Below are 16,272 nucleotides of genomic sequence, written 5' to 3' on the forward strand. Positions count from 1 at the left end.
AGAGTAGTTAGTAGTCTCTTCAACAAACAGTATTTGGACAACTTGGTATTCACATACAGAAGACTGAAGTTGGAAACCTACTTCACACCATGTACAAAAAGAAACTCAAAATGAATCAACAACCTAAATATAAGAACTAAAACTTCTAAAAGAAAAAAAGGGTTAAATCTTCATGACCTTGGATTTGGTAATGGATTCTTACACATGATATTAAAAGCGCAGGCAACAAAAGAAAAAATAGACAAATTGGATTTCATCAAATTAAAACATTCATGTATCTAAGGACACTATCAAACAGGTGAAAAGAGGCTGAATATGGTGGTTCATGCCTGTAGTCCCAGCACTTTGGGAGACCAAGGTGGGAGGATCACATGAGCCATGAGTTTGAGACCAGCCTAGCGAAATCTTATCTGCAAAAAATACAAAAATTAGCCAGGTGTGGTGTCATGTGCCTATGATCCTAGCCACTTGGGAGGCTGAGGTGGGAGGATGACTCCCAGTAAGTCACGGTCATGTCACTACACTCCAGCCTGGGTGACAGAGCAAGACCCTGTTTTGAAAAAAAAAAAGTGAAAAGACAATCTGTAGAATGAGAGAAAATATTTGAAATTATATATCTGATAAAGGATTGATATCTAGAATATATAAAGAACTTCTACAACTTAACACTATCAACCAAGCAAGCAACCCACTCTAAAAATGGGCAAAAGACTTAAATAGACATTCTCCAAAGTAGATATTACCAATGGCCAAGAAGCACATGAAAAGATGTTTGACATCACTAGTCGTTAGGGAAATGAAAATTAAAACCACAGTAAGATACAATTTCACACCTATTGAATGGTTATTATTAAAAAGCAACAAAAAATGCGGCTGGGTGCAGTGGCTCACGCCTGTAATCCCAGCACTTTGGGAGGCTGAGGTGGGTGGATTATGAGGTCAGGAGTTCAAGACCAATATGGTGAAACCTCATCTCTACCAAAAATGCAAAAATTAGCTGGGTGTGGTGGCGGGTGCCTGTAATCCCAGCTACTCAGGAAGCTGAGGCAGGAGAATCACTTGAACCTGGGAGGCAGAGGTTGCAGTGAGAAGATGGTGCCACTGCACGTTAGCCTGGGTGACAAAGCAAGACTCTGTCTTAAAAACAAAAAAATAACAACAATAACAAATGGACAATAACAAGTGTTGGTGAAGATGTAGAGAAATTAGAACTACTCTACGTCGCTTGTAGGAATGTAAAAATGGTACAACTACTGTGGAAAACAGTTTGGCAGTTCCTCAAAAAGTTAAACATAGTATTCCATGATCTAGTAGTTCCACTTCTGGGTATATACCCAAAAGATTGGAAAGTGGGCAGATACTTGTATTGTGCATACATGTTCATAGTCACATTATTCACAATAGGCAAAAGGTAGAAGCAGCCTAAATGCCCATCAACAGGTGAATGGATAAACAAAATACAGTAGATGCATACAATGGTATATTATTCATCTTTAAAAAGGAATAGAATTCTATGTTTAAATCAGAAACCAACACATGCCAGAAATAGAATTCTGCTATATTATTCCATGTGCTACAGTGTGGAATGAACCTTGGGAACATTTCATGAAGTGAAATAAGCCAGACACGAAGGGACAAATATTGTATGGTTTTACCCACATGAGATACCTAGAATAGACAAATTCATACCATCGGAGAGTAGACTAGAGAGAAGCTAGGGTTGTGGGGAGAGGGGAATGAGAACTCATTGATTATTGGGTACAGAGTTTCCATTTGGGATGATGAAATCCTTCTGGAAATGGAAGTGATAGTTGTACAATGTTGTGAATGTGCTTAGTGCCACTGAATTGTACACCTTAAAATGGTTAAAAATGATACATTTAATGCATATTTTACCACAATAAAAAGGTACAAAATACTCAAAACTAAAACCAAAAACTACTGAATTCTACACTTAAAAATAGTGAATGTTATGGTATTTGAATTATATCTCAATTTAAAAAATTAATGAGCTGAACTGTTGGGAAAAGAGCCACAGAATAACAACCAAAAACAGTAGAAAGAAGGAAATAGTAAAGATAAGAGCAGAAACTGATGAAAGAGAAAATGAAGCTTCAGTAGACCATAGCTAGAAAGTATCAAGAAAGCCAAAAGTTAGATCTTAGAAAATAATTATAAAATAAAGAACTTTCTTCATGAGATGATCAAGATAAATAGAAGCCCTAAATTATGTTAGAAATTAAAAAGGGAAGTACAGATACAGTAGATATCAGAAATCTAATAATTCTATGCCAATAAATTTGAAAACCTAACTGAAATAATTTAAAAAATTATAAAACTGGTTCTCAAAAAGAAAGCAAAAACCTGAAAAAAACATTATATATCCTTTATAAAACATTGACTTAGTTTAAAATTTCTCCTACCCAAAACAAACTAACCTGGACTATATGGTTTACCTGCATGGAAGATATAATTATAAAGAAATAAATGTCCAGGCACGGTGGCTTACGCTTGTAGTCCCAGCACTTTGGGAGGCTGAGGCGGGCAGATCATTTCAGGTCAGGAGTTCGAGACCAGCCTGGCCAACATGGTGAACCCTCGTCTCTACTAAAAATACAAAAATTAGACAGGCGTGGTGGTAGGCACCTGTAATCCCAGCTACCTGGGAAGCTGAGGCAGGAGAATCACTTGAACCCAGGAGGCAGAAGTTGCAGTGAGCTGAGACTGTGCCACTGCACTCCAGCCTGGGTGACAGAACAAGAGTCTACCTCAAAAAAAGCAAACAAGGCTGGGCTCAGTGGCTCATGCCTGTAATCCCAGCACTTTGGGAGGCTGAGGCGGGCAGATCACTTGAGGTCAGGACTTCAAGACCAGCCTGGCCAACATGGTGAAACCCCGTGTCTAATAAAAATACAAAAATTACCTGGGCTTGTTGGCGGGTGCCTGTAGACCCAGCTACTTAGGAGGCTGAGGCATGAGAATTGCTTGAACCTGGGAGGCAGAGGTTGCAGTGAGCTGAGATCATGCCACTGTACTCCAGCTTGGGTGACAAAGTGAGACTGTGTCTCAAAAACAAAACCAAAACAAAACCTGAAACACACACACACACACACACACACACACACAAACACACACACACACACCCCCCAATAAAACTCTTCCCGTGATTAGGTAAATTAATATACCAGCCCTGCCCACAGACAGTTCATCTTGCGAAGCTAATATAATCATCTTCATGCCAAAAGTAGACAAGGACGTTAAAAAAAAAAAGAAAGAAACATTGTGTTCCAATATCGTGAACTCAGATTAAAAAATTCTATACTCTTAGGAAGCTGAATACAAATATGTTTGAAAAATATACTGTTGCCAAGTTGGGTTTTCCAGGAATGCAAATATAGTTTAACATTAGGAAATTCTACACATTTTATTAATCAGCTTAAAATATTAAAGGAGATATTTTTAAAAGAGACATTTTTCTGCATCAGTTCAAGTGATGCAGAAAAAGTTTATTGTAAATGTTCTTTATGAAATAGAAACCTTAGCAAACTAGGAATATAATCTTTTTTTTGAGACGGAGTCTCACCTGTTGCCCAGGCTAGAGTGCAGTGGCGTGATCTCAGCTCACTGCAACCTCTGCCTCCCGGATTCAACCAATTCTTCTGCCTCATCCTCCCAAGTAGCTGGGACTACAGGCACATGCCACCATGCCTGGTTAACTTTTATCACCTGGTCTCGAACTCCTGAGCTCAGGCAATTCACTTGCCTCGGCCTCCCGAAGTTCTAGAATTACAGGCATGAGCCACTGTACACGACCTAGAATTTGTTTTTAACCTGATTAAGGATAGCTGTGAAAAACCTATATCAAAATTCACATTCAGTGGTGAAACTTTGGCAGTATTCTCTGTAAAGTAGTATTCCAGTTATTATTAATAAGGTTTATATTAGAATGTTGGCCAGTGCATAACACACACACAAAAGTTAAAAGCATTAAGGATTAGAGAGGTGTTTTTTAAAAAACTGTCATTATTCACAGGTGATGTGATTCTTCATAGAAATCCTAAAAGAATATGGAAGCTTATTAATTAATATTAATAAGGTGAATAAATGATAAATTTTAAGCAGATTTGCTGGATATAGGACTAATAAATACAACTAATTAAATGTGATATGTCAGCAACAAAAAAGATAGCACTTACAACAACAAAAAGTAAAAAGTACTTAGAGGCAAATCTAAATTTGTGTACCTTTAAGGAGAAAAATATAAAAATGTGTAAGGATCATTAAAGAAGATATAAAGAAATGGAGACAGGAGACCAGAGTATAGATAGAAAGGCTCAGTTTCTTAAGGATGCAATCTCCCCATTTAATCTGTAAAATTAATGCAATTCCAATAACAAATCTGGCAGGGATTTTTCTGTCTTCAAAAAGCTGATCCTGAAATTTACATAAAACTGGCGAGGCATGGTGGTGCACACCTGTAATCCCAGCACGCTGGTACGCTGAGGCAGGCGGATCACCTGAGGTCAGCAGTTTGAGACCAGCCTGGCCAACATGATGAAACCTCGTCTGTACTAAAAATACAAAAATTAGCCAGGCATAGTGGCGGGTGCCTGTAATTCCAGCTTCTTGGGAGACTGAGGCAGGAAAATTGCTTGAACCCGGGAGGCGGAGGTTGCAATGAGCCGAGATTGCATCACTGCACTCCAGCCTGAGTGACAGAGCGAAACTCCGTCTCAAAGAAAAAAATAAAAATAAAAACAATAGACTATAAAAAAAGTGAAAAGTCAATGTGATAAGTCAGTGTGGGAAAAGATATTTATAACACATATAACAGGCAAAGCATTAGGATTCAAAATGTATAAAAGATGTCTTCCAGATCCGTAAGAAAAAGACAAAACAATCCAGCAGAAAATTTGGCAAAAGATTAGAAACAGACAATTCATAATTTAAACATATAAAAATGTCCAACTTTATTAGTAATTAGAGAAATGAAAATTTAAAAATAGAATACTATTTCATATTTGTCAAATTGACAAAAATTAAGAAGTCTGATAGAGTATTAGCAAGGATGTAGAAAAAGAGGAACATTGCTGATATGAAAGTAGATTGGTTCAGCAACTTCAGAAAACAATTTGCCAATATATAGTGAAGTTAAGATGTTCATATCTTATAACACAGCAATTCCACTTGTAGGTATATATCCAAGAGATACTTCAGACATGTACAATAAAACATACAAGAATCGTATTGGTTCATAAAGTGTAAAAGAATATTCTTCAGAAACAGTTTGAATATGTAGAACTAAGTTAATAGATTAAACATAAGTAGATATCTGAGTATTTCATCTATATTCCTAAAAGTTTATGTATTCAGGTTGATCAGAAAACTCTTGGGACTGTCCCTTGGGAAACTTTATATTCAGGTTGTCTGACATGTTGACACGCTGGAGCCTGTACGGTCATTCTGTCTGCCAGGCAGTCATTCCCAAGTACCCAGGGTCAGACCCAGCCCCAGGCATAGGGCCAGGGGCTAGCAAGGGCATAGAAAGGGAAGGGAGTCAGGCACACTGAGCATCTGCTGTGTGCCAGGAACTCTGCCTGGGTTTCTCTCTCACGAGGGTGACTTAGGAGCACACCTTCCCAGGCTCAGGCAAGGAGCAGGCCAGGACTCCAGGGCTGTTCAGCTCACTCTGACTTCTCCAAACCTCGTTGCCCCTGCAGTTCTCGGAGATCTTCTTTGTGTCCATCTGCACCTCTGAGTTGGCCATGAAGATCTATGTGGACCCCACTGACTACTGGAAGGATGGCTACAACATGCTGGATGTGGTCATCATCATCATTACATTTCTCCCCTATGCCTTCCGCAGGTTCCTGGGCAAACAGTTCACTTACCTGCATGTTGCTGATGGCATGCAGTCTCTGCGCATCCTCAAGCTTATCAGATATAGCCAGGGCATGCGGGTGAGTGCGCTGGGGGTGCCATGGTGCTGGGAGGGCAGGCTGTAGGCCCATCTGCCACCGAGACCCTGAGGAAATCATGACTCTACTACTATCTTCCAGTTACTGAGTCCAACGTGTGTGGCAGGTTGATTTTTACCAGCATTGTCTCAATCTTAAAATAATTCTAAGAAAGGTATTCTTAGCTCCATTTTACAGATGAAGAAATTTAGGCCCAAGGTCACCCAGCAGTGAAATGTCAGAGCTGAGATTTGAAAGGTGTGTCTGACTCCAGAGGCCGTCTGAACTTTTCCTTTCTCTCATGCTGCAAACTGCAAAGATTTTCTTATGTGACACATCCTTTGAACTACATGCCCAGGAAGCATTGGCTTTTTGGTGGTCTAGGCTACTAGCTTCTTTCCCCAAACAGCTGTGAGTCTGCTGCTGTCTTGCTGGGAATAGTCTCTGTGCTTCGTTAGGGCGGCTCCGGAAGGGCTACTCCTGAGAAGTCTTCCTGGGTTGCCGAAAACCATGGAGTGACCAACAGTCCCTTGACTCAGAAGGCTTCAGAATGAACCTCAGGGCTGCCCCACTACCCTGATCTGTGCCCCAGGCACTTGTCCTGCACACAGTAGGTTTGCCTGGCTCTGGCCTAAGGGGAACTGGGCAGCCCTCTTCTAGGACTGGATTTCTGCAGATTTCTGGACTGCACACAAAGAGAGCCTGCCTGGATTGTGCTTAAAGAACTTAGCCAGGCCAGCTGTCATGGGTCCTATATGGGGCTTCCAGGAGAGCATGACTGTTCCTCTACTGCTGCTCTCAAGGTCGCTCAGCTTGGACCTCAGGTGGCACCAGCTTGTGGGGTGGCCTGGAGGTGGGAGCCCAGCCAGGCCTCTCTGTAACCCTTCTGTGCAGGCTTTGGGTTCTACCACCCCGTATTCCTCCCTTCCCACTCAAAACCCGATCTGCAGACCACATCTCATCACAGCTTTTCTCATGAGGATTTACTGCTTTCATCTTAGTAGTCCTTGGGAAAGAAATCCTGCCTCTGTTTACTGGGGAGGAAGGCTTAAAAAAAAAATCTCAGCTCTTTTGCAATTAATCAAAAAACACGAATTTTCTCTTCCCAAGGAGAGATGGGAGGCATCTGGTGTGTGTTCACCCCTGCAGGCAGTGCCAGACCGTTCCACATGCAGGGCAGCCCAGGGCCCTTGGACCGTCCCTATTTCCCAGGTTACCCCAAACTGTCCAAGTGGTACTGTCTTGTTTCCTAGCTCTAAGGACCTCCTTTCCTAGTACTAAACCAGTGAACAGTCTCTGTGCTCAGGATCATTAGTGGCTGAAGGTGGTGGCATGGGGCAAAGGCCTTGAGAGTTGGTCCCAGCTCTGCCATTTTATCGGAGTGTGACCTTGGCCAAGACAGTTTGCTTCTGTGAGCCTCTGACCACTCGTTTTGAAATAGGAAGAATAATAATGTCTGTGAAATGTCTGAGTAGATGAACATCCATTGAGTGTCTACTGCATGCAAGACTCCAGAGCAGGAAGACTGAATGATAAGGTGCTCCCCAGAGATGGGCAATGTAGTGGGGAGATAAGACAAATGCCCATTTCACATGGGGCAGGACTGAGGTTACAAGACAGGGACCTACCTGTGAAGGCGGGGCCGACAACGACCAGGGAGCCACGTTCCTCTCGGCCCTCTCTATTCTCACTCCCAGGGTGTTTCCCCTATTCCTCCTGGGCCTGGAGCAGAGAGCATTCAGGGCTGGCCCTCAGCTGAGAAGCAGGAGCAGGATGCCCTGAGATGACCACACAGCCAGGGGGGTTCAAGTGGTGTGGTCACCTCAGACCTGAGAGAAGTGACTGAGGGTGCCAGACATTGGTAAAGCGCTGTTAGATTGATCCAGCTGTCAATGTGGGCACAGTTCTGATTCACTTCATTAATTTATTAGTTCATTCATTCAGCCAACCAACTAACTGGCATGGCACCAGTTGCTGGTGACAGCTGTGAACTGGGCAGAATGGACCTCTGTCCCTGGAGCCCGCCCAGCCCGGCACCCTCACCAACCGCAGTGTCCCTGCCTTGCAGATGATGATCACCGCCATGAGGCAGACAGTCTACACTGTGGCCTCTGTGCTCCTCCTGCTCTTCCTCCTCATGTACATCTTCGGTATCTTGGGCTTCTGCCTATTTGGATCTCAAGACGGGGGTGACTATGATAACTGGGGGAACCTGGCCGTGGCTTTCTTCACCCTCTTCAGCTTGGCCACGGTACTGTGTTTGGGAACAGTGGTGAGGACAGGGGCCTTGGGAAGGGATGGCCCGGGTGGTGTCAGCATGTGGACATGTGGGGCCTCACATGGGGCTTGCTTCATGTTCAGGTGCTCAGCTGGGCCCAGGGAAGCTGAGGTATGTTCCCCATCACAGGCCAGCCCATCACATGGGCTTCGTCGCTGTCTCTAGGCCTGTGACTCCTTAGAGTGCTTCCACATGTCTCACAGGGTGACCAGACTTTTCAGAGTTCTCAAATGATAATTCATTTGAGTTAAGTTTAATTTATAAATGAAACCCATGTCACATAGCCTTTTGAGGAACAGGTTGTCACAAATCCACCTAGAAGAAGCATGCAAAACTCAAATCTAGAAATCTAGATTCTGTTGGACTCTGGAAAGAGTGGGGTCTTTTTAAAGGTGGGACTGGCAGAGAGGCAGTGTCTTTCTGGGAAGGTTGGGAGGCCTAGATAAAAAAGACCCTGAGGCATGTTGGTCAGTGGTATCCCCACCCAGGGGTGCTCTGCATTCCCAGGTCATCATGTATGTGCTGGAGCCAGTGGACTGGGAGGTGCTGAGGGACTGACATGGAAGCAGAGCCACCCTCCTCCTCAGTGGGGCTGGGACTCTCCTAGCATAGGTGAAGGTGAAGAGGAGGCCTGTGCCGCTGGGCCTGGGGCCCTCAGCATACCTTGCCTTGCCTGAGCAGGTTGATGGCTGGACAGACCTGCAGAAGCAGTTGGACAATCGGGATTTTGCTTTGAGCCGGGCATTCACCATCATCTTCATCTTGCTCGCCTCTTTCATCTTCCTCAACATGTTCGTGGGTGTGATGATCAGGCACACAGAGGTGAGGCCATGGCTGTGAGGATCGGAAGTCAGGGCAGGTATGGCAGCTGGAGCTATGGGGCAAGTCTCCAGGGAGGACCTGGAGCTGTGTCTTCCCAGTGAGGTGGAGTAGAGGTGGCTGGATGGGGCTGTCCCTCACCCGGCCCAACCCTCCTCCCTGAGCCAGTGCATTTGCCTTGCCTGCTGACGGTGGTCAATAGGATGGTGGGGCTGAGGAAGCCTCTGCAGCTGCAGTTGGCAGCTTGAGTGGGGGCTGGTCCTGTGTGGGAGAAGTGCTCCTGCTGAGGACCTGAGCAGCAGTGCAAGGCTGGGGAAGAGGAAAGACTGGGCGTTGGCATGCAGCGAGAGCCCACAGTTGACCTCCATCTTCTGACTCTAGGACTCCATCAAAAAGTTTGAGCGAGAGCTGATGTTGGAGCGGAAGATGACACTCATGGAAGAGAAGCAGGTGATTCTGCAGCGGGAGCAGGAGGAGGTCAGCAGGCTGATGCACATGCAGGTGAGTGACCCTCACAGGCAGGTGGAGAGATGGGTGGACAGATCGTGAGGCTCATGGGATGGCCAGGAGGAGGGGGCTGTGAGACCTGGGTAGAGAGCAGGTGGCCTCAGGCACCCGCAGCCTTAGGTAAGATAGCCGCCTTCCTCCCATATTTTATAGAATCAGCCTTGACTGTCGGCACTTTTGTGTTTTTCTGCACCTTTTGCAGTGTTAAGTGCTGTGATTATAATGTCTCCCGCTGCTGTGGGGAGAACTCCGCTGCTGGGCCCTTTGGGGCCAAGCAGTCTGTGCTGAAGCTTCTTCCTGAGAGCTCATGGGTGCCAGGCAGCCATGGCCCCAGGACACTGAGTGGACAAGGATGCGGAGGCCCTGACAGGGTGCCAAACAACCTTGGTTTTGTCACGTACCTAAAACCAAAACAAGAATGAGCACATCAGGCTGGAGATTGTCTGTCAAGCATGATGCAACCATGAGGGAGCAGGGTAAATTTTCCCTCTGAGCCTGAGTGCTCTGAGCCTCCCATGCTGAGCCTCGGTTGCTCTGCTGGGCCTTCCTCCCTTGGTGGGTGCATCCCTCCTTGGCCTCTTCTCTGGGGTGGAGACATGCGCCTGTCTTCACTGTGCCCAAGGTTTGTCCAGGGCTGGGAGAGGCTGCGCTGAGCCTCACTTGGACTTCTTGTGCCGCCTGTCCTCAATGGTGGCCACCTCACTCGGGGATCCAGGCTCAGAAGGGGTCAGGATGAACTTGTGACCAGGCTGAAGCCTCCTCCCGGGGCCAGGGTCAGGCCTCTGCCTGGGGCCCATCCTGGAGGGTCCCCATGTCTCTGTGCAGCTCGGCTGTCACTTCCTCATCACTGCTTTCTCATTATGTTTTCCTCTCTAGAAAAACGCTGACTGCAAAAGTTTCAGTGAGTTGGTGGAGAACTTTAAGAAGACCTTGCGCCACACGGATCCCATGGTCTTGGATGATTTTGGCACTAGCCTACCCTTCATCGATATCTACTTTTCCACTCTGGACTACCAGGACATGACTATCCACAAGTCAGTTCCAGCCCCAGCCTTTCCTGGTCCCTGGGGCTTCCTCGAGGTCGGGCTGCGTCAGGTGCCCTGGGAGAGTGAGGGGGATGATGGCTGCTGTGTGGACAGGCTGTGGCTGGGGGAAAATCTGTTCCTCCTGCCCCTCCACAACCCATCTTGACTTGTATGTAAATGCCAGCTCCTTAAAGTCTCTAGGCCTCTCCTCACTAACCCCTTTACAGAGCACAGAGGAAAGACCACTGGGTGACCTCAGCTTCTGGCCTGGTTGTGCCACTCCCTTCCTGTGTGGCCTTGAGCACTTCTCTGCCCCTTTCCCATCTGTCACAGGAGGGGCTGCTGGGCTGATTCAGTGAAAACCATGTATATGAAGCTCTGAGCTTGACCTGGCCCAGGACTTGCGCTCAGTGCAGGTCAGCTGGGATTACGAGCAGCCATTATTGAGCAGGAAGGATGTAAGAATCTGGCTGTGGGTGCCAGGGAGCCGCAGTGGGCTCTTCAGTGAGGACAGGTGTGATTAGTCCAGCTTCTCAATGAAAGCTGCTCGGAGAGCTTTAGAGCTGGGAGAAACAAAAAGGAAGGCGTTGGGGAATGCCCAGTTTTGACCCAACAGGGGGTCAGTCACTGTCTGGGCACCCCCATACAGTTACTTCTCTCAGAGCCTAAGAATTTATTTCCAATGTGATATGTGAGGTAAAATCCCTTGCACCAGGGGGCCCCAGGCAGAGTGGCAGATCCAGGATTCCAACCCAGCCTGATCTGGCTCTGAAGTCCTTGCTCTTCTTTGACCCTACACCTGCGCAGGTGCTAATGTGTGGTCAGTGGGGCCAGGGGCGCCTGGAGCCTGCCCCTGACCTCAGATCTTGTCTCCTCCTGCTCCATTTTTCAGGCTTCAAGAGCTGTACTATGAGATTGTGCATGTGCTGGGCCTGATGCTGGAAGACTTGCCCCAGAAGAAACCCCAGTCCTTGGAAAAGGTGGATGAGAAGTAGCTGGGCATGGGGGCACCCATGTGCCGAGGGCCTTGCAGACTGTGACAGGTCCCTATTAAACACAGGCTTTCTGAGTTGGCCTCTCCAGAGTTGCTGTGATTATGGCATTTCCCCACCTTTGAGAGTTAGGCCTGGATAGGTGCTCATGAAGTGTGATTCCCCAGAGCCAACCCCAGTCCCGCACCACAGGACATGCAGACCTCAGGAGTAGGGAGAGGGAGGCTCAAGACTTGTCCTGGCCAGAGGCCACATCCAGGGGCCATACTGGCTCTAGTTTTCCTGGACCTAGCAGCAAGGAACTGGGGAAGCAGCCTGAGGACCATAGGACCAAGAGGGCCTCCAGCTGTCCCCTGAAGCACATGGTCCGCTTGAGCTGGTGTGGCCCTGCTGATCTGGGTGTGGGTGTTCTCATACTGACAGAGTCGCATCTCTCTCTGTGGACCCTGCTACAGAGACCCCTCTTTGGAAGGCTACTCTCATTTCCCCTAGGCTTACCCCAAGGGGTGCAGCTAAGACTGGCAGGATTCTGTTGTGTGGGCCTGGAGCTCAATTTGAGGGGAGTAGCCTGCTGGCAATGCCAGGGCACTTTGCACAGAGCCCGGGAAGGTGCGGCAGCATCAGCACTTTGGGCTGCTGCCTCGTATGGCCAGGTGGCATTTTCTCTGTCATTCCTGGCCAAATGACTACTAGGGCCACCAAGGTCCTGGCACCTGTCTGGCTTAGCCATGATGGAGCCATCTGAAGGCCCCAGCAGCGCAGGGCAGTGCAGCACAGGTGATACTCCTTGCTCCACACTGGCCAGCCCAGAGGCCTGGCAGTGCCCACTCTACACCATTGCTGGGGAGTATGCCTGAGGCCTGTCACCTTGGCAGTGCCACCTCAGACAGAGGGGGAGGTATGTTTTGTGACTGGCACCTATAGCTGGGTACAGAGAGGCCCCTTACCCACACTGGGCATTCAGGTTAGCAGAATATGCACAGGGTAGAGTGAAGAGCTATGCTGGGGGCTGGGGTTTCCATGACGAGAAACCCATGGTCTCGCCCTGGCCCTCTTGGTGCTCATGGTTGTGTGGGGAAGACAGTCATCCCACCACTTTTCCTGAGGAAGTGACAATAAATGAATTCAGGGTCGGGGGCTGCGTTGAGAGAATCAGGGCCATGTTGGGAATCATGAAAGCAGTGTGGAAGAAGGATGGCTCTTCAGGGTGAGACCTGTTGAGGTGCTGTGGGGGAATCCTCTGAGGGCAGGAATTGCAGCCTGGCCACTTCCTGCATGGAGACAGCATTGTGTCCATGCCCCGAAGCTGGCCCGGGGTCCATAGGGTGTTTGTGCCCCTCCTGGCAGGGGGAGATGCTCTGGGTCTGACATGTGCAGGGATGGCTCCAGGTTTCGGCTTCCAGGGGTGCTCTTGTGGGTGCAGCCCAGTTAGCAGGGCAGACAGGCCCCCAGCTGATGGCTCTAGTTCAGGGCCGGGGCAAAGCAGACATTGCCAGCTGCTCACACAGGGTGTGCCAACATAGCCATGGGAACGCTAAAACATATCCAGCTACTCTCATCAGGAATCCTGGGAATTGCCCTAGGCATCTGAGAGTGAACAAAAGATTTGAAAATTGGCCTCAGTGGGGCAAGGTAGAAAGTGCCATGGTTTTGGAGTTGGGAGACTTGGGTTCCCTAATAGGGAGACCTTGGGCAAAGTGTCTGGTCTTTCAAGCCTCACCTATTTCCTATGAGAAATGCAATGATAAAACTGATTGGCTACAAGGATCAAATCTCCGTAGGCGTGTGAGAAAAGAGGCAGTCAGCTCATGGTTTACCCTTCCTCACTGTCAGCCCTGCACCTCTGCTGGGGGCACCTATAGTGGGCTGTGCTGGTCAGGGGTTGAGAGGGGTGAGGTCATCAGGGCAGTGGTGGGGAAAGTATGGAGCTGAGAGCAGGATGCAGAGGTCAGGAACCTGCACAGGGGTATGATGGGTCCTGAGATGGAGCTCGTTCAGAATGGGCAAAAGGCACATCAGATCTGGAAGGCCTGGGTCCCATGCCTAGGAAGGCAGCCTTTGGGCACAGCCACCAGAGCGTGGTGTGGGAGGGTGCATTAGTCCATTTTGTGTTGCTATGAAAGAATACTGGAGGCTGGGCAATTGAAAAGAAAAGAGGTTTATTTGGCTTATGGTTCTGCAGGCTGTCCAGGAGGCATGGCACCAGTACCTGCTTCTGGTGAGGCCTCAGGAAGCTGCTACTCGTGGTGGAAGGCAAAGCGGAGCCAGTGTGTCATGTAGTGAGAGAAGGAGCAAGAGAGAGGGAAGGAGGGCTGCCAGACTCTAAACAACCAGCTCCCGTGTGAACTAACAGAGTGAGCTCTCACTCATCATGGAGCGGGGCACCAAGCCATTCATGAGGGAGCTGCCCCCATGATCCAACACCTCCCACTAGTCTCCACCTCCAACACTGGGGATCCCATTTCAACATGAGATTTGGAGTGGTGGACACACATCCAAATTACATCAGGAGGCAAGCTACCTTTAAGGGCACAAGAAGAAGGCTTTTAGAGAGCAGAGAGCTGGTGGGGGCAGAGGTGACGTGCACAGGGCCGGCCCAGCGCTGCTGGCAGAGCAAGCTGATGGATATTTGGCACAAAGTCCCAAAGCAGCATTTCTGTTTGGCTCTATTCGCCTGCAAAGCAAACACTGGCAGATTGAAATTCCCACTTGGGCTCTCACCAACTCAAACAGGCCTGGCCAAGACCTTTAATTGATTTGCTTGGGGCAGAAGTGGCTCTGCTTACCCATGCCTGGCTGTGGAAAGCAAGACCCTCCTCACTCTCCCGGGACCCTGGGATCTAGTAGGGTTGACCCTGAATGGCTCCTTCATCTCCAGCCTGCCAGCCTGATAGTTTGGGGGCCATAGGGGGAATGCAGAAGACCCGGGGCCGAATCTTCTCCTGGTCATGCCTAAGCCCTCCCCCAGTTCTTGTGGGAAGAATCTGGAATTCAAGGCTGGAGGTGTTGGGAAGGTGGCCGGATTTTCTTTCTTTAAAACTGCTTTCTGATTCCACCAGTAGGAAGCGGGCCCTGTATTGTGGATATCCAGGCAGTGACTGAGAATGTGAATGCTCCTGTCCATTCCAATAGGCCCTAGAAATCTGATTCTGAGATGCTGGAGACTGTGCCCCTTGAGGCTTTCTTTGAATCTTTAAGACACCTCCTAGAACAAACTGGACTTCAACAGATCAGGTCTGGCTCCCCGGGCATCTCCACCTGTGTCAGGCTTTGTCCCTGGCCCCACATGGGTCTGCTGTGTTGTCCTACAGGCGCTCAAGAGAGAAGATGGTTCTGAATTCCTGACTAGGCAACTCAGAAAGAAGAGGTGGTTGTTCTGATTGTAGTCATAGGGGTTGGAAAGAGGGAAAGGAGATAAACGTGATGGTGCAAAATCTGTCAACACATGGGCATCCCCACTCTCCCCCATACTGTGCCACAAAGAATTCTGTCTGTTTGGTCAGCCACAGGCTGCACCTGCCCCAGGTTCTATGTTTGACTTTACTGTGGCTCTCTGTGATGTGGCATTAGGGAATGGTGGAGAGCCCAGCCTGCAGAGCTGGAGTGGAGGGAAAGGGGAGTATTTTTGCTTTCTCAGCCAGCTTCAGCATTCTCCTCCATGCTGGTTAATCAGGGTAATGGGCGAAACAGAGGGAAAGTTAAAACACCAGCAGGGCTGGATGGATACACAGCAGGGAGCCAGGACAAGGGAGGGACGAAGGAAGCAAAATCTGGGGGCTGAGAGCCTGGGAACTGTGGACAGCAGCTATGACACAGCTGGTGTGTGTGCCCTGGAGAGGACCAAGGAGAGGTTAACTGTCTTTGTGGGTCAACAACAGGATCCCTATGGGTGTTCTCTGAGAGAGGCAGATGATGATTGGAATTATCTTAAAATTATTTTTGGTTGCTGTACCTTTAAAAAATGAAGCCCATGGATAGATTAGACCATGTGGAGTCTGGGTTTTATTCGGGTTATATAAAAGATCACCTTGCATAATAGAGACCTATTGGGTTAACAGTGGGAAATGCTAAGAGGGCTTTCCATGGACTGAGCCCTTAGCTGGGATCAGGGGCCTCCAGGTGAAGCATACCAGAGGGTGGTGGCACCAGGTATGATTGTCTTCTTCCAAAATGAAACAAGTATCAGAAGGGAAGTGTGGAAGAAGCCATAAGGGGATGAAGAGCCTATTTCAAAACTCTTGGGAAACTGCAGAGTGACTGGGACCTGTGTGAACTGGTGATGGGACCGTGGTGTTGTCCTCACAGCAGCAGAACCTCACTGCCCTCCAACTTGGCATATGGGGACCACTGCCCCTGACTTTCTCTCTCTCCAGTGCTACTTCAAGCCTGGGATCAGGGTCTGAGATAAAAAGAACTCTTTAAAACTTGAGGCTGGAGCTGGGCATGGTGGCTCACACCTGTAATCCCAGCTGCTCAGGAGGCTGAGCTGGATCACTTGAGGCTAGGAGTTTGAGACCAGTCAGGGCAACATGGTGAGACCCCATCTCTACAATGTAAAAAAGAGAAAAAAGAAAAAAGAAAACTTGATGCTGGCACAGAAAAGGAGGGATCCAAACAGAGGTCAGGCTACAGTTTCAGTGGCATAGCCTGTTCTCCTTGCTGACTGTGGAAATACTGCCCTCTGTTTTGCCAGT

At 48.1% G+C, this 16,272-nt stretch overlaps 1 protein-coding gene across 2 annotated transcripts in view; it reads left to right on the forward strand.

Moving 5' to 3' along the window:
* Window positions 1-16,272, forward strand: part of CATSPER3 (cation channel sperm associated 3) — a 53,817-nt gene that overhangs the window by 36,357 nt on the left and 1,188 nt on the right. The window contains exons 3-8 of one of the 2 annotated variants that reach the window (XM_012438104.2): window positions 5,721-5,960; window positions 8,026-8,208; window positions 8,917-9,057; window positions 9,436-9,555; window positions 10,438-10,595; window positions 11,479-11,655. In XM_012438104.2, the coding sequence (XP_012293527.2) occupies window positions 5,721-5,960; window positions 8,026-8,208; window positions 8,917-9,057; window positions 9,436-9,555; window positions 10,438-10,595; window positions 11,479-11,581 (945 nt within the window). In that variant the 3' untranslated portion in view covers window positions 11,582-11,655. Of the gene's footprint in view, window positions 1-5,720; window positions 5,961-8,025; window positions 8,209-8,916; window positions 9,058-9,435; window positions 9,556-10,437; window positions 10,596-11,478; window positions 11,656-16,272 lie in introns of those variants that run through there. The other variant, XM_021664906.2, reaches the window with a different exon arrangement.

This window comes from Aotus nancymaae, unplaced genomic scaffold (genome assembly GCF_030222135.1).
Source record: "Aotus nancymaae isolate 86718 unplaced genomic scaffold, 86718_ANA_hifiasm-v0.15.2.pri h1tg000064l_1, whole genome shotgun sequence".
In the NCBI taxonomy this organism is placed as follows: Eukaryota; Metazoa; Chordata; class Mammalia; order Primates; family Aotidae; genus Aotus; species Aotus nancymaae.